Below are 18,849 nucleotides of genomic sequence, written 5' to 3' on the forward strand. Positions count from 1 at the left end.
GGTGGTGGGGAGTTGAAGGTCTGAGAGGCGAGGCTATACTGATGATTAATTAGTCCACTGAAAGACACGCTTGGATGACCCTATTCTCATAATCTGGTGGTGCTTAAACACTACAGTGCCTCCTTGATATTTGAGGGAAAGTCATTTTGATGATTAGTCCATCAAGAGACAGGTTTGGACATACTGGATTGTCACCCCTTTGTTGCCAGAAGTTACTTTTTCTTTGTGCTGTAGAAATTCCAAGGTGCCTCACTGATACAGGAGAGGAAATCATATTCAAAAGCTAGGAGACTCCCACAGCATTCAGACCATCACCAGAAGTCCTGTTTTCCTATCAAATCAGGTCATGGAATGAAATGATTCTGGAAAATGCAAGTAAGAAAGATGTCTTTGCACATTTATAATAAACACAATGTGCAAGTTATGCTACTATTAACTGGGTTGGCATGGTCCTTTTCAAATATGAACAACTATCATTATTATTATTACTCTTATTATTATAAGGAAGACCCAAAGATAAATAAACTATGAAACCATGTGCTCTGCACCAAAAGTATAAATGTTCATGAGGAAGAGTGGGTTAGTAGTACTTGAAGCATGAATACCAGTGAGATCCTGGAGGAAAGGGGTGAATTGAAGGACAAAATATCAACAATAGATACTAATACTTTAAAACATTGGGAAAAAGATGAGGAGCTAACAAAAGAGTCAGAAGAGAAATAGGCAGAATCATAGGAAGAGAACCAGGAGGTGCATTGACCAGAAAGTAATGGGAGAGAAAGTTAGGGGAAATGGGAAAGTTAGGGGAAATGGGGGAAAAAAGTTAGTGTACAAAGACCTTTTGTAAAAAAATCAAGAAAGATAAAACAATGAGTAGGGATGAGAAGTGGAGATAGGGGTGATGAGTGGGGGGGAGGTCATTGGGATTTGATGATAAAGTATAGAGTGTTTTTTAAATTTTATTTTTACAATTATCAAATTTTTTCTTCTCTCCTATCCTTTGCCTTGAAAAAAAAAATCAGCGCAAACAAAAATCTTGTATGAGAGTTTTAAAACTGTTGTCATCCACTACTAAGGGATTCCTTTTGAGGTTAGATAACATATTTTTCATGATACTAGTTAATTAGTTTCATAATGCTTTCTAGGATATGGGTGCTAAAAAACCATATTGGTTTGAAGATTGGAAGATTGGGATGATGAGAGGACAAGCTGGCAAGGGATTCAAGGGTGAAAGACCATTCTGGAAGTGGTCAAGGCATCATACATAAGAAAATGAGGGCAGAACAGAGTTCATGTATTAGTACAATAGCGAGCAAACTAGTGAAGAAAATTTTACATAGTGGGAAATGTAAAAGGACAAGAAATTGAAATTCTATTAGTGCAGGATATTGGAGGTGAAGAAGTTTCATATAATATCAGGGTACAGCGCGTGACTATCCTGGTGAGTGAATGAATTAGAATAGAGATAAAGGTCTTTGAAGTTGAAGAAGTCATGCTTTATCCTAGGAGTTATATCTTCTGAAACATAATATACTTTTGCTAATTTTCCATTTCTAAAAACTTGCTGTTAAAAATGCCTTTTAAAGAGGTTTGTGTTGTTTTTTTAGAAGATAGTTGCATATTTGTCTTGTGATGTGTAAATTGAGCTATGGTTTATAGGCAGGAAGAAGTAAGAAAGGGCAGTGTCACATGCTTTCACTAGATGGGATCATAAATTTTCTTAGCTTGCTTAGTAGAAGTTGTTCATACTATTTTCCAAGCAAAATTATCAGTTATCCATTAATGCCGAAACACAAAAGTATTTTGTTTTCTATGCTGAAACAACTTGCTCTTTCAGAATTTCTCTAGACAGTTTTGATCAGTCTTCTCTTGTTAGTCAGATTATGCATTTTAGTGCAAAGACTTTGTTTTTACTGCTCTGATTCTTTAAAAAAAAGCAGCACTTGTTGAAGTATTTTTAGGCATATTATGGATATTTGAAGTTACCTAATGAACGGTTAGTGGGAGTGTTTTACTGCATCAGGGAACATAGTCCAACATTGAGAATAGAGGCAATTCAAAGGTTTCCTGAAGATTTTTATGCTATGCAGTTTAAAAACTAAATTTTTGGTAAGTGGAGCCAAGATGGGAATATGGTAGGGAACTCTTGGGATCTCTCCCTCAGACCACTCCAGATTTCTTTAAATAATGACTAGCCAAATTCTAGAATGGCAGAACCCACGTAAGTGGAACAATTTTCCAGCCCAAGATAATTTGGAAGATCTGTGTGAAGAGTATGTTATACCATAGTAGAAAGGGCCTGCAGCACAGCCTGGACCACACAAGGACACACTATCTCCAGCTATGCAGGAACAGCCCATGGGGTGCCAGGGTCCCTTGGGGTGCCAGGGTCTGTGGCAACGGTGGCGGTTTCCAGACTTTTCAACCCAGAGATTGCCAAGGGTAACTTGGAAGGTCAACAGGCAAACTTTGCCCCATCAAAGTGAGCATGCAGCCCAGCATGGCAGCTGCTTCCAGAGTGCTCGACCCATAGATAGTAAGGGGGTCAGGGGAGATTGCAAAGGTCTCTTTGCTCTTTCTGAGGCAGGACTCTGTTGCTTTGCCTATACTCAAATCCAGGCCTTAGTCTGGGACCCCCATACTGCCATAGCAGAGCAGAGACCATCTTCACAGTTCCAGAGGGGAAGGGGTGTGATAACTTGTAGACCAGAGCACAGGCCATGAGAGCAGTCAGAGCCTCTCATAAGACCTTGAAGGAACTGAGGTCTCTGGGGATTGTCCCTGAAAACAGCTGCAAAAACCCTCAAAAGCTTAGGAAAATGTGTCCTTCACCCTGGAAGCAGAGCCCCACCCTTAACAAAGTTAAGATCAAGGCATAGGTAGGCAAATGAGTAAACAAACAGAAGAACAAAGATCTGGCCATGGACAATTACTTTTGGAGGATCAAACTACATACTCAGAAAATAACAAAGTCAAGGCTTCTATATCCAAAGCCTCCAAGAAAAATATGAATTGCTCCCAGTCTATGGAAGAGCTCAGAAAAGACTTTGAAAATCAAGTAAGGGAGGTAGAGAAAAAATTAGGAAGAGAAATGAGAATGATGCTAGAAAATCATGAAAACCAAGGCAGTAACTTGGTGAAGAAGATACCCCAAAATACTAAAGAAAATAAGATCTTAAAGACTAGTTTAGGTCAAAAAGAAAAATTAGTACAGAAGGCCTTTAAAAAAAGCAGTATTGACTAGATGGAAAAGGAGAAAAGAAAGTTCTCTGAAGAAAATAATTCCTTCAAGTATTGAATGGAGCAAAGGGAAACTGATGACTTTGTGAGAAATCAAGGAACAAATCAAAACCAAAGGAATGAAAAAATTAGAAGAAAATATGAAATACCTCATTTGAAAAGCAATTGATCTGGAAAGCAGATCCAGGAGAGATAACTTTTTAAAAAATTTTAATTATTTAAGACAATGGGGTTTAAGTGACTTGCCCAAAGTCACAAAGCTAGGTAATTATTAAGTGTCTGAGGCCAGATTTGAACTCAGGTCCTCCTGACTTCAGGGCCAGTGCTCTATCCACTGTACCACCTAGCTGCCCCTGGGAGAGATAACTTCAAACATTTTGGGGCTAGCTGAAAGTCATGACCAAGAAAAGAACCTAGACTTCATTTTTGAAGAAATTCTCCAGGAAAGTTGCCCTGATATCCTAGAAACAGAGGGTAAAATAGAAATTGAGGGAATTCACTGATCACCTCTTGGAAAAGATCTCAAAATAAATACTCCCAGGAATATTATAGCCAAATTACAGAACTCCCAAGTCAAGGAGAAAATATTAGAAGCAGCCAGGGAAAAAAAACATTCAAATATAGAGGAACTATAGTTAGGCTAACACAGGATTTGGCAGCATCTACATTAAGGGCTATTACTGAAGGCAAAAGAACTTGGATTGTAACCAAGAATCAATTACCGCAAAACTGAACATCCTCTTTCAGGGGAAAAGATGGTCATTCAGTGTAACAGGGAACTTTCAGACTTTTCTGTTGAAATGTCAAGAGTTGAACAGAAAGTTTGATTTCCAAGTACAGAACTCAGGTGAAGCATAGAGAGTAGACACAGTAACGGCTAATTATGAGGGACTTAATGTTGTTGAACTGCTTATATTCCTGCATGGGAAGATGATACTGATAACTCATATGAACCTTCTCATTTATTAGGGCAGTTAGAAGGAGCATATATTGACAAGGCACAGGAGGGAGTTGAATATGGACGTATAATATATCAAAAAGATGTAGTTAATGGGCAAGAAATGAACTGGGAGAAAAATGAAAGAAGTGGTAGAATGGACTAAGTTATTTCACACAAAGATTGAAGAAAAACTTTTGCAATGGAGTGGAAGCGGGAACTCTCATCGGAAATGGCTCAGAGAGGAAATAGCATACACACTCAATTGGACAAAGAAATCTATCTTAACCTAAAGGATGGGAGACAGGAAAATAGGAGACGAAAGGGGTCAGGGGAGGGAAGGGAGGGGGTGTAGGTGGTAGAAGAGAGAGAAGATTGCAGGAGAGAATAGTCAGATATGACACACTTTTGAGGAGGGACATGATGAAAGGAGAGAGAGAGAGAAGAAAATAAATGGGAATGGAGGGAATAGGATGAGAAAAATAGCAATAGCAACAGTGGGAAAAAATTTTGTAGCAGTTTCTCTGATAGACTTATGATAAAGAATGCTATTCATCCCAAAGATAGAGCAGATGATGTCTGAATACAAACTGAAACACAATTTTTATTTTTCCTCTTTATTTTCCTTGAGGTTTCTCTTTGTGGAGGGGAGGATTATGTTTACTTTTGCAAGACGATTATTGTAGTAGTGTGTTTCATGGGTCTCTGTTTTTAACTTGCTTTCTCAATGGGGGTAGTGGGATTGGGAGGAAGGGAGAGAATTTGGAACTCAAGGTTTTGGAAGTAAATGTTGATGGGTTAAAAAAAAGTTTTTTAAATTAAAAAATTTAAAAAATAAAGTTATCTGTACTAAATTTGGCAATTGCACACTTTTCTGAGCTAATTCTTGATCATGATGTGATATAATGAATATAAAATATGAAGTATAAGTATGTCTTTTTAAACATTTTAAACATAAGATGTGAGACTTCCATATTAAAATCGTGCGAATTTTCATTTTTTATCTGCCTTTTTAAGCAGTAATGATATTCAGTGAAAGCACCTTTTTTTTCTATTATTACAAAAAGTTGATACAAACTTAGATTTCAAATAATGGAGTCTAAAATAAGCATTGTAAGAAAAAAAATTAAGAAATTTGACATGGGAAGCAGTTTGTACATATAGAATCTAGATTTTATCTGCTTTTGAAGTTTAATCTATTCTAAAGACATTGAAACATTTGAATTTTTCTTGTTTTGCAGGAGGTTCGAAAAGTGAATGAAAGCATAAAGTATAACCACCCTTTGAGAAAATGTGTTGATACAATTTTAAAAAAGGTAAAATGGCTATCATGTCCTAGAGAGTAACTGTTTTATGTACTTTCATGATAAATATTTTAAGACTTTTTGAAAGCAGTTATAACTTGTAAAAGTCTTTAACCTTTTCCAATATTTAAAAAAAATTTTTTAACACCATGACTGTGATTTTATATAGCCAATCTTAACTACAGATAGCTGGAGAAAACAAAAAAAATCCTTTTTCTTTTAATAAAATTGAATTTTTAAAATTGTTTCTACATGAAATTTCTTTGCTTTATTATAATATGCTTCATATATAACATTTTCACATTACTATATAATAAACAGGAGGAGGGGTGCCAAAGACAAAGTGATAGTGATTGTTATCTGTCACATTTGAGTAGCAGTTGGATTTTTTTTTTTTCCCCTCACAGTGTTCTTATGTATGGTTACTAAAGGTACATCTCTTTTTAAAAGAAAACAAACAGATATCTAATTAGTGTTTGATTGTTCAACTTCCCCTTTGTCATCTCATAGTGTTTGTAGGTACAGCAAGAAATAAATGGAAGAATAGCAAGAAGTACTTTGATGCTTCTGTATTGTGAGCAGGTAATTCCAGGTAGCTCTAAAAAATTGAATTACATGAAGGTTTACTAAATGTATATCTCCAGTATACTTATTTAAGGACAGGTTCCCTTTTTTCCTCAGTTCCTCAGTTTCCTAACTTCCAACAGTTATGTTGAACTTAAGTAAAGTCAAAAAAATGGAAGATGGTCATATAGTTTAATTCTAGACATTTTTATTTTTATAAATATCTTAAACCTCCAGTGTTTGTCAGTTCATTTGAGCTCATCTCCATGGTTACTTAACTTGATGATTTAATTGATCTGTTAAGTACTTTCTGCATTACTCTGTTGTTGAAAATGAACCATTTAGAGGTAGTACACCATGGATACTCATGGTTAAATAATCAATGTATTAGTTTATCCACATGTCTAAATTCTAGTTACAGACAAATTCGATATGTCTACTATTTGAACCTTAACACTACTAGCTTTGTTAATAATGATTTTTTTAAAATCTCCAGACTTAGAGACACACACACACACACACGTGTGTGTGTATATAAACTGAACATCCTCTTTCAGGGGAAAAGATGGTCATTCAGTGAAAGTATGCAGGGTGTAGTGAGATCTTTTTAAAGAAAAAATCTTACTGGTTTTTAAACATTAAAATTCTTTTCTGTGGGGTGGCTAGGTGGCGTAGTGGATAAAGCACTGGCCCTGGAGTCAGGAGTACCTGGGTTCAAATCCAGTCTCAGACACTTAATAATTATCTAGCTGTGTGGCCTTGGGCAAGCCACTTAACCCCGTTTGCCTTGCAAAAACCTAAAAAAAAAAAGTTCTTTTCTGTTAAGGTTTTTAGAAATGTGCTTCTCATACTCCTTACACTTTCCTACATACAATTTGTGATTCTTCTACACTGGTTTCTGTGTTCTCACCCTAACATCTCTGTCTCTGTGTCTTTTACCCTGACTATGCTTTATCCCTGAAAGGCTCAGCCCCATTACCACTACCTCTTAGCTCCCCTGTCTTCCTTTAAGATTCAACTAAAAGTATAACTTCTGTGGGAGGCCTTTCCCAGTCCTTTTATATTCATTCTGATTGATTATTGATTATATAATCCACAGCTGCCACGTCTTGATTCCTCTTTTTATTGATCTACATTTTGAGATCATCTCTTTTTTTCCTTACTCCAACAGAACCTCTTTATGTCTTACCTATCCTCTGCTTTGTTTCAGCCTCAAGGAAGAGATGATTTTGTGTCCTAGAATCTGAGCTCCTCTTCTTTCCTGCAGGCACTTTGTCCCTCAGTTCTTTCCATCTTCATTCACTTGTTTGTTCCTTGCCCCATGTCTATAGGCTGTGGTCCCTTAAAAAGGCTTCTGTAAAACCTGTAAAACTTCATTATTTTTCCATATGTTTTCTTCATTATTAATATTGGATTTGGAGTCAGAAACTGGGTTCAAATTTGCTCTGTCTCTGTGTCTTTGGGCTTGTTACTTTTAATCCCTTTGGATTTCCAGTTTCTTTAACTGTAAAAGGATGACCTTAGAGTCCCCTCCAGATAGAAATCTGTGGTCCTATGATCCTAGAGTCCTTCATACTCATTGCTTTCACTTCTATACCAATTCACCCTTCATCTTTTTCAGAGGTCAGCATTGGCTTCTTGATTACTAAATCGGATGCCCTTTTCTCAGTGTTTATCTGCCTTTTTTTTTCTGTAGAATTTGACTAGCCATTTCTCCTTATCCAACTTGTACCCTTTTTTATTTCCCCTTTGCTGATTCATTGTCCTTTTCCAAATTCATATTATAGGTCTTATGTAGATCTTTGTCCTAAGACCTCTTCTCTGTTCATTCTCTCCTTAGGGATCTTGTCTATTCACATTGCTATGATTTACACAGAAAACTTTTAAATCTGTTTATCAAACTTTTAAATCTGTTTATCTGGATCTAATTTGTCTCCTGAATTTCAGCCCCCACTTCTCTGACTATTGATCATCTCTGCTTGGGTGTTCTGCTGACATTTTGAATTCAACAGGTCCCCAAACTGCTAATCATCTTTCCTCTCTCTAGTTTTTCAAAATTTCTCTCATCTTTCATTCTTCACTTTTCCTCTTTCATCCCACAGTCATTTGCCAAATGCTGTTGATTCTATCTCAACAATATGATTTATATAAATTCCTTTTTTTCCCTTTCTCACATGACCATCACCCTATTTCAGGTCTTTAATCATCCCCTTCACTTTTATAATGTTTTTCTTGCCTTCACTCTTCTCCTTTCCCATTATTCCTAAGATACAGGTCTGGTCATCATGCTACTGTTCAAATTACTTCATTGAATTCTTATACTAATAGCTTAAAACTTTTAAACCTGGTTTTTACAATACATTTTGACATCAGATTGTCTTTTTAGCCCATTTTATTATATCTCCCCTCACATACTCAGTGTTTCATATTGAACTACTTAACTGTTATCTGAATTTTGTCTATTACCTCTTATTTCTATTTAATTGTACAAATCCTTTACAGTTCTTGGAATGCATTCTTTCCTTATTTCATAATTTCTGTCTTTCTTCAAGATAGATTGCAGTGTTTATACACGTATAATCTATATTAGATTTCTTTCTGTTAGAGGGAGAGGGGAGGCAAGGGAGGGAGAAAAATATAAAAGTCAAAACTTTGCAACAAAGTAATTGTTGAAAATTACTATTGCATATATTTGGGAAATATATGTCTGTGTCCTCCATTAAGCCTTCTGATTCTTTGCTTCTCCCTCACTAGCTAAAAGTTTTCTTTTACTTTCCAGATTTTCGTTATCTTGAATATTTCTCCTTTGTTCCCATTTTCTCAGCCTTATCTTGTATTTACTCACTTGTTAAATCCTTCAACAGTAGAATAAATTAGGAACTTGAAAGCAGAAGCTGACACCTCCCTTTCATTTATATCCTCAATATTTAGCAATATCTCATACAAAATAAATGTATAATAAATGTTAATCGTTATTGAATTGAATTCAAAATACCAGTCAGGAAGCAGACATTTTGAGAAAATTAGCTATGGTGAAAAATGGAGATATTTTCATAAAAGTGAAATATTCTTATTCTATGGATGCAAAAATACTTGCTATTTTAAAATTTATATATATATATATATATATTTTTTCCCAATAGTGTCCAACAGAATATCAGGAAAAAATGGGTAGGAATATGGATGACTATGAAGACTTTGATGAAAAACATAATACTTATCCAAGTGAGAAAAGTTTGGTTAAACTTCACAAACAGGTAAAAAAATTTTTAACCATTTTATTTATTAAAGATTGTAACTATTGCCCACAAATGTAGAATTTTAAATTTTGACTCATGAGCTTGATTTGATTATGCTCTTTTGTCCATTTCACTGGTTATACATTGTTATGCAAGATATATTTAGATCTCATCTGCAATCTATCTTCATACATTATCATTTTTTAAATAATCTCACTGATAATTTTTGTAATAAACATTTTGTAATGTTAAAATGCCTTAGGTTTAACTGGTTACTCCCATCTTCTCTCATGTAGGTCATTTATTCAGTTCAGAGACACCGTCGCACACAAGTGCAGTGGCAGATTCTTTTGGAACAAGCATTCTATCTTGAAGATGTGGCAAAAAATGAAACCAGCATTACCCGCCAATTTGTTCATACTTTTCAACCACTAGAACCAGAAAACAGATTTATCCAGTATTTCTATAGTCCAACAGTTGGTATGTGCTAAACTGTAAATTTCTTTCTTTTTTTTTTTTAAAGGTTTTTGCAAGGCAAATGGGGTTAAGTGGCTTGCCCAAGGCCACACACCTGGGTAATTATTAAGTGTCTGAGGTCGGATTTGAACCCAGGTACTCCTGACTCCAAGGCCGGTGCTTTATCCACTATGCCACCTAGCCGCCCCATAACTGTAAATTTCAAAGTTAATTGATATTAAGTCCCTTTTTTTCTGTTCTTGTGCATATCTTACTCCCAATTATATATTTAGCTTATTTTTATTTGAGATTTATTTCCATTTATGCTATGCTATGATAATAGACTACACTGTTAAGCCCCAAAAAACTCAAAAGCTACCTTACGACTACTATAATATTCTTCATTTAACAGTCATGGAAATATTCCTAAATATTGCAGATATTTTGTTTGAACCATATTAACTATGTTTCAGTAGTTAAAACTTGAAATAATTGATTCTATGAGTTTAGGGCTTTTTTTGTTCTTATCTTAGACCATATATATATATAGTAGAATATATAGAGCTTAACCCTTTTCAGTTTGTGATAGAATTTTGGGATATGTCAAAGTGGAGCTTGCCCATTTCTTATTTTTTTTTTATCCATACATTTCAGTCTTCATACATAAATGCTCTCTGTTCTTTCCATTGTGTATTCCCCTCTGTCCCCCTCCCCCTCCCCACCACTTGCAATCTCATGATCATATATACATAAATATCACCACTGACTGAGAAATGAACTTTAATTTTAACTGATTAAAAAATCATTTTTCTGGGGTTGAAGAATGGGAGTGAAGATTGTTTTGTCAGAAAAATATTTTCCTTAGAGTTTCTTGACTTTTAGCTATTTAACCAAATGGTGTAAATTTAAATAGTTCCTTATCGTGCATAGCCTCAAACCTTCAGAATTAACATCTAAAACAAAGGTCTTGTTGTCTTTTCTTTTTAATAGTGACAGCCTAGTCTAGTCATCTCTACTGATGAATATGTTTCAGTAACATTTTAATTTCATGTGCTATATTATTTCCTATATATCATTTACACTATCACATGAAACTTTATAAATTCTTAAGACCTATGAATTACAGAATTCATAAAATCTAAGAATTCCAGGGCAGCTAGGAGGCACCATGGCTGGCTCTAGAATGAGGAAGACCTGAGTTCAATTCTGGCTTCAGACACTTAATACTTACTTAGCTGTGTGACCTTGGGCATTCACTTAACCCCATTGCCTTGGAAAACCAAAAAAAAAAGAAAGAAAGAAAAAAAAAGAAAAGAAAGAAAAATGTAAGCCTTCCCACCTTTGATTTTTTTTGAGGGAAGGAAAGATTTACCTTTTCTTTGCATTGCAAACTGAGTTGTTTGTCATCCTTTCCTGTCTGCTACAGTTAACCTCCAACTAGGGAAGTATTCTTGGAATACATACGTGTGAACTATGGCTGGTTTTGGCTATAGTTTATTTGACAAGTTTCCTCAGTCTTGTGACTTGAATCCATGGAGAAAAACTAGGAGATCTCTAAGTATCTCTTTGTTTGCTGGAAATCTCAACTTCCATTTAACCAATTTCATTCTCTCTTTTCCAGTTCAGTAGAATTCCTGAACTTTGTGAATTTAAAAATTTATTGCAGTACCTGTTATAACCCCTTATTTCTGTTTCTGTTGAATTTGCTTAATGAAATTGAATCTTGCTTAATGTAGAAAGAACTGGACTTTGGGTAAATATTTTATTAGTGGCATAAAAGGACAGAGATAATTTAGCAAAGCCTCAGTCAGAAAATTTAGAAAGACTGAATTCTGTAGATTATATACTTAAAATAATCAGTCAGATGACTGACTCCTTAATGTTTTCAGAAATCTTGTTTTTTGGGGGGTTTTTTTTGACAAGGAAAGTTTCTAAAATATGTTTCTTCATTATACAGAGGGTGAAGTTCAGTACAAACACTTGTTTGGAGAATAAACAGGGCATACCAACACTATTGAGAAAATAATTGTCAAAACTTAACTCACAATAGTGGTGGCAGAAGTAGCTAGTAGAGAGCTCTTTTTCTTTGTGGAGTTTTCTAATGCTCCTAACTGCTGTCTGAATGAGATTTTAAGGAGAGGGAGAAAGCACTGCCTCCTTGGTCTGTCCCTCTATGATCTTTGTGGTCTAGATCATAAAGCATTTTAACTGAGCTCAAAAATAATTTAAGTGAAATTTTGGCATTTTTCTTTTTATGAGCTCTCTTAACCTTTTAATTTTTCTTTTGTTTTCCAGAATGGTACTGGGAATGTCTCTTGAGGCCCTGGTTTTATAGAATACTTGCTGTTGTTTTGGCCATCTTCTCTGTGATTGTTGTGTGGTCAGAATGTACATTCTTTAGCACTAAACCCGTCCTTTCCCTATTTGCAGTCTTCATACAGCTGGCAGAAAGAACCTACAATTATATATATATTGAGGTTAGTTTGGTATATCTCTGTCATGCACCAGTGTATATATCATTATATAATAATAACTTTAAGGTTTACAAAGCACTTTACTTACAATTACTGTGCTATCCCTTAAGTAACTTTTTCATTTCATTCATTCTTTCTTTTATCATGTAATAAGGAAAGGCAAGAAAGTCTCTAATATATTATTTAAGAGTAAATTGTAAGTAATCTACACTATCATAGGTAGTGTACAGAGAGCATAAGACTAAGCTAAAATTTCCTTATATTTATCAAATTTTGACCTTCTAATTTTTATATGAGTACTCTCTCAAGAAATAGGAACCTTCATTTGCTTTGGTGGCTAAATGAAAAGCTTTATGATTATAAATCAGTATTGAACTGATTGAAATGTGTTTCCTTCATAATTTTAATTTCCTAGTTATGGTTACATACTAGTTTTTAAATCTATAATAATACTTCTAAGAATATCTTTAGTCTAATTTATGGGTGATGTATATTCAGATACCATTTGATACTTTGTTTTGACATAGTTCTTTCCAACAAAAATTGTTGGGATTCCTCCTACAGTGTACATTTTCTGAAGACTCAGGTAAAATTTAATATTGTGATTGTGTAAGTCAGTTTATAAATACAGCCATTTTTCCTTTGCTTTTAGATTGCGTGTTTTCTTTCCATCTTCTTCTTAAGTATCTGTGTTTATTCTACTGTCTTCAGGATCCGTGTGTTTAACTATTATTATTTAGCATCACATCATCAGACTGATGCTTACAGTCTTCTCTTTAGTGGCATGTAAGTACAAAGTGATTAAAAATCACCCCAGAATCTCTTCATTCTACATATTCTTTTAAATATCTTCTTTATATATTATTGTCTTTGACATCCTGCAAATAACTGAGCTATTGTGAGGATGGTTTAGTTGGTAGGAGAGATTCTTATTAATAGATTAGTGATGGTAACTGTTTTAGAGACAAGTTTAAGTGTATAGTACAGAAGCGTCCCATTTCTGCCTGAGGTGCAGTTAGGTCTGAATTGAGGAACTTATTAGAATGACCTCTTTTCTCAGGGACCAGAAAAATTAGTATTAAATAAATATTTGTTGACATATATTGAAGATTGAAAAGCTTTTACCTTGAACTATGTCTAGAAATAGGCTAAACTAAGATAGTAGTACCCAAATGGAATGATCTACTTTGGGAGAAGATCAGTTTCCCCTCACTTAACAGTGTTCAAGGAAAGATTAGGTGATTACTTTGTCAGATAGGAAAAAATATTTTAGATAGACAAAAGAAGATGGGGATTAGAAAAGAAGACAGAGGGATCATAACTGATGAACTGATTAAAATTTATCTCTTGATCTGCACATAACTGTGCTGTAGCAAGTTGATATATATATATATATATATATATATATATATATATATATATATATATATATATATATACTCATAATTACCTATCTGATATATTTTGTTCTCTGATTAAAAAAAATTACCCAGGTTGTTTTTGTGTGTTCAACACAAGTGACTTGTGAATATATTTCCCCTGGTGCCATGTTGCTGAGAAGAGGTATAGACAGGAAAATCAAAGGGGTTAAAGGCCACCTTCTTAAATAACTGCTCTCTCTCTACATGCCCCCCCCCCCTTCCCCAGCCCAGCAATGGAAAGGCCTTTGAAAACCTTGAAAATTCTGACTACCATTTTTTTTTTCAAAATGATCTTTAGATAAATAAAGACAGCTAATAATCAAAATCCAAAATAAATATAATTTTATTAAAACAATGACTTATTGATAGAAAATTTTGACTATAAAATATTTCAAGGGATTAAGAATTTGTTTGCTTGCCTAATTATAGTTCTGTATTTAAGAATTTAGTTTGTATATAACTTTGTTTAAAAGTCCCCTATTATCACAGGTTATTCTGTCGTTTGACTCCCCCTTTGTGTCTAAATTTTTTGGGTTTGACCCACATGGATTCAACAATCTCTCACCAAGATGCTCAACCAACTGCTTATACATCAGTAAGTAAATAGAATATATCCTTTTGCAAACTCAGTCTAAGAAACTGTAATTTAACACTGAAGAAAGTACACTTGATTGACTTACATGAATACATGTACTAAAATTTTTTTCTTCTGAAATTAGTGATAAACTTTTCCTTGTGGTTTCTTGATTCATATTCTAATACTAACTATACTATTTAAGTTTACACAGCTGATAATTCTGAGCAAAAATTTTAAATTCTAAAATAGATTTTAATTTTAACATTTTCATTTATTTTCTTTCTTAATTTAAGTGTTTGACTTTGCCTAATACTGAATAGTAAAGCCTATCATTTGTAGTTTTAATTGTTTTTGTTAGCCCTGGGGACACTTAGAAGGTGGGAAAGATTCTCAGAATGATTTCTCAGACTAGAACACTCTCAATGTGTCTGAATTTTAATCTCATAACAAACAAACCTTTTAAGGCTGATTTAAATAAGATACCTGGACTAGTAGGAAGCCTAGTTTACTCCATGCAAGATGCTATAAATATTGGCACACTACAATCACTATACCTTCTCATTAGATCACTATAATAGAACAGCAAACACACAGAGGAAATTCAGATAACTGAGGTTATAATCTGCCTCACTCTTATCAGATCTTACTCCTAATCCAGAAATTCTCGAAAATATCTGTGTTTTGCAGCTAGCCTGCCATGTGCCAGCAATGTGGTAGATACTTTCTCCTTAAGCATCTTAGTTTAAATGCTACCCATAAGACTCAGTCAGAAAACAGTTCCATTTACAGTCTTGCTTGATTTTCTTATTTGCTATATTAATAGGTCTAGTGCTTGGATTATTTTTGTGCTCTGCCTTAGTTATTTTACAGTTTATACTGGCATTGCTATGAAATTTGATAAGGCAAATGTGAAAAGAAAATGTAAGTTTAGATATTCAAACTTTGGGGGTCAAAAAACTTGAATCCCAACTCTCCCATTTAACCACCTGTCTAATATTGGCTAAATTATTTAATCTCTGTGGATTTCATAGAGGAAGTTAAATTTCAATGATCTCTAAGTTCCTTCTTGCTCTAAATCTGATGCTAATGATGTATTTCTTCCTATTGAAAAGGCAAGTTTATTTTTGTAATTTGACTGACAATCAATAGATTTTTTTAATTTTAATATAATAGGGAAAATTATACTAAATTTATTCTTCTATTTCAGATTATGGGTTCCATGAAAGTACTGTCTTTTATTGCTGATGGATTCTATATTTATTATCCTATGTTGGTCGTTATCCTTTGTATTGCTACTTATTTTAGGTAAGAAACTTAGAACTTGAACCTTCATTTTCTTCCTTATGTCCTCATCCCAAACTGAATACTTACTTTCTTGACAATTAAGATATTCACTGAATCTACTGTAATGTAGTAATGATGCCATTTTGGCCCTCTTTTTAAAAAATAAGATTTTTTTTATTTGAATTGTATCTATCCTACCTCCTACTTCCACTCTTTGACCAGTGTTATGCCAACTGAGAAAGCATAATAGGATTGGTTAAGGAGAGTTATATTCTAACCCTTAAATTTGATTCTGATGGTAGGTTTTGCATAAAATGGATGCGAGACATCCTTTATATCAGTTCTTTTTATTTGTATATTTACTAGTCTGGAGATTACTGACTTAAAAATTTTCCCTTGGTTTCTCTTTTTGACAATATAGATCATAATGTTAAGTGATATAGAGAAAGGTGGCATAGGGAATTTCTCTAGTAGGTTCAAGCAGGGATTTAGAGGGGTCAGCTACTCTGCCATATGGAAACTGGAGGTGGTAGTAACTTTTTTTATTTAATTTTTTTTCTTAATTACATGTAAACAATTTTTAACATTTGTTTTTTTAGGTTTTTGAGTTCCAAATTCTCTCCCTCCTCTCCTCTTCTTGAGAAGGCAAGCAATTTTATATAGATTATACATGTGTAGTCATGCCAAAACCTTTACATATTAGCCATTCTGCAAAAGAAACTGCAGATTATAAAAAACAAACTCCAAGAATATAAACTAAAAAATTCAGATGTTTCTACTGCCATTCACAGTCTAATTAGTATTTTTTTTCAGATGTTTGGAATTGTAATAATGAGAATAGTTGATCATCTACAGTACAGTAATGCTCTTAATGTGGACTGTTCTGGTTCTGCTCATTTTACTTTACATCAGTTCATTTCATTGTCATTTAAGATAATCCCATGTATTCCCAGGTTTTTTAAAAAGCGCATCCTTTTCATTTAAAACTCTTTCATTCCAAACATATGTTATAACTTGTTCAACCATTCCTCAGTTGATGAGTATCTCCTAAATTTCTAATTCTTCACTATCCCAAAAAAGGGCTACTATGAATATTTTTGCGTGTGATATGTGTGTGTGTGTGTGTGTGTGTGTGTGTGTGTGTGTGTGTATAGGTTCTTTGCCTTTTTTAATCTCTTTGGGACACTGGCTTGCTAGTGGTATTACTGCATAATTCCAGATTGCTTTCCAGAATGATTAGATCAGTTCACAATTCCATCAGCAGTACACTTGTGTTCCAATTTTCCAAAATCTGCTCCAACATTGGTCATTTCCTTTTTCTGTCAGATTAGCCAATGTATTAGGTGTGAGATGGCACCTCAGAGTTTTTAATTTGCATTTCTTTAATCATTAATTATTTAGAGCATTATACATATTGTTGCTGGAGAGGGGCAGTGTTGCCTTCTACAGACCCCAAAACTCTGCCCTTTCTTAAAGTACTTTGTGATCTAAAAATAACTTCCTGATATTTCCTACATAAAAACTAGTATTCTTGCAGTGAATCTAAATGTGAATTATGTGATCATTTTACTTTTCTATCTAGTTAACTGACATAGACTTTTAAATTGATTATTCCTTAATGTTCCAAAGAGTGTTTATTTGTTAATTCAGATGAGTCTGTACAGACAGAATTTCATATAGATCAGGGAGATATTTTTATGTTAGTATACTTCTCTGAAGCAATACTGCTTAACCTATTCTGCCTATAAAGGGATCTGTTAGTCAGGGAAGAGATCCTCTTGTAGCAGATTTGGTAATATTATTGTTTAATTGATTTTTACAAATATCTTTTATCTTTATATTGCCTATATTTCCCCTCTAGTCTTGTTTTTTTAATTTTTAAAATTTAAAAAAAATTTAAATTTTAATAATTTAATTTTTTAAATTACATCTAACAGACCACAGATACTTACACAATCATTCATTACAACTTAGTGAGATATATACCAATGATTGTTCAACATTAGGAAAACTAGTGAATTATATTTAAAATCTAAAATATCTAAAACCACATGGTTATGTCAGTAGATGCAGAAAAAGCATTTGATAAAAACACCATTCTTTTATGCTAAAAACCTACAGAATATAAGTATAGAGGGATCCTTTTAAAAAATATATTAGTTAAAAGTTAGTCTTTCACCAGAAAAGAAGAATCATATGCAATGAGGATACTGTAGAAGATTGAACCAAGGATGCCTTTTCTTTCCATTATTATTTGATATAATTTTAAAAATGTTACCAACAGCAGTGAGACAAGGAAAGACATTAAAGGAATAAAGGTTAAAAAGGAGATAAAATTGTTCCTGTTTGCTGATAATATGATGGCTTACTTGGAAAGTCCTTGGGAATCAGCAAAGATACTAATGGAATTAATAGCTTTAGCAAAATTATAGATTTCAAAATAAGTACTCAGAAACCAATTTTATTATTGCAATAACAAAATGCAAAAAGCAATAATAGAATGAAGGAATCCCATTCTAAGTAATTACAAAATGCATAAAATGTCTAGAAATCATTTCCTCTAAGCACTGTAAAGATTTGTATAGATTCTATTATAAAGGGCTTCTTAAAGAATTGAAGAACAGCTGAAATAATTGGATAAATTTTTTATTCATGGCTTGGTGATGAAACATAATAAAAATAATTAGCACTAAAATTAATTTACTCTTTAAATGCTATACTAATAAAATTACCAAGGGAAAATTGAACAGTACTTGATAAAGTTGTAACAAAATTTATACTTAAAATATCCTAATCCTTAGTAGTAAAAAGAATGCAAATCAAAACAATGATCAGGTTGACTTTCACATTCAGCAAACTGGAAGAATAAAAAACCGAGAATATCAAAGAAATTATAAAAAGAAGTATGGATGAAGGAAAAATAACACTTCCAGACTTCAGTCTATATTAACAGTCATCAAAAGCTGCAGTCATCAAAACTATCTGATAAGGGAGATTCAGAAGCAATAGAACTTGATTACCCAGTGTTTAATAAAGTGAAAAATATAAATTACTTAGGGAAAAAACTTTCTCAAGAGAGAGATAAATAAATAAACCTCTGGGAAGCCTGGAAAGCAGTCTAGCAGAAATTAGACTTGATCTTATATCATTTCACAATAAATTCTAAATGTACATACAACCTTAATAGTAGTGATCTCATTGTAAACCAAGCAGTTCATGAGAGAACTACATTTACTACCACATGAAAGAATGCTAAACATCACATATAATAAGAGAAATACAATTCAAAACAACTGCTTGAGTTTCACCTCACATTCTCAAAATTGACAGAAATGACAAAAAAAAATAGCAAT

General features: G+C 33.5%; 1 protein-coding gene across 2 annotated transcripts in view; it reads left to right on the plus strand.

The window, feature by feature from the left end:
- Nucleotides 1-18,849, plus strand: part of LMBRD2 (LMBR1 domain containing 2) — a 56,692-nt gene that overhangs the window by 18,411 nt on the left and 19,432 nt on the right. For both annotated transcript variants that reach the window (XM_074206905.1, XM_074206904.1), the window contains exons 7-13: nucleotides 5,419-5,493; nucleotides 9,189-9,302; nucleotides 9,581-9,764; nucleotides 12,036-12,217; nucleotides 12,867-13,000; nucleotides 14,125-14,230; nucleotides 15,420-15,517. In XM_074206905.1, the coding sequence (XP_074063006.1) occupies nucleotides 5,419-5,493; nucleotides 9,189-9,302; nucleotides 9,581-9,764; nucleotides 12,036-12,217; nucleotides 12,867-13,000; nucleotides 14,125-14,230; nucleotides 15,420-15,517 (893 nt within the window). The remainder of the gene's footprint in view (nucleotides 1-5,418; nucleotides 5,494-9,188; nucleotides 9,303-9,580; nucleotides 9,765-12,035; nucleotides 12,218-12,866; nucleotides 13,001-14,124; nucleotides 14,231-15,419; nucleotides 15,518-18,849) is intronic.

The sequence above is a fragment of the Macrotis lagotis genome, chromosome X (genome assembly GCF_037893015.1).
Source record: "Macrotis lagotis isolate mMagLag1 chromosome X, bilby.v1.9.chrom.fasta, whole genome shotgun sequence".
Lineage (NCBI taxonomy): Eukaryota > Metazoa > Chordata > Mammalia > Peramelemorphia > Peramelidae > Macrotis > Macrotis lagotis.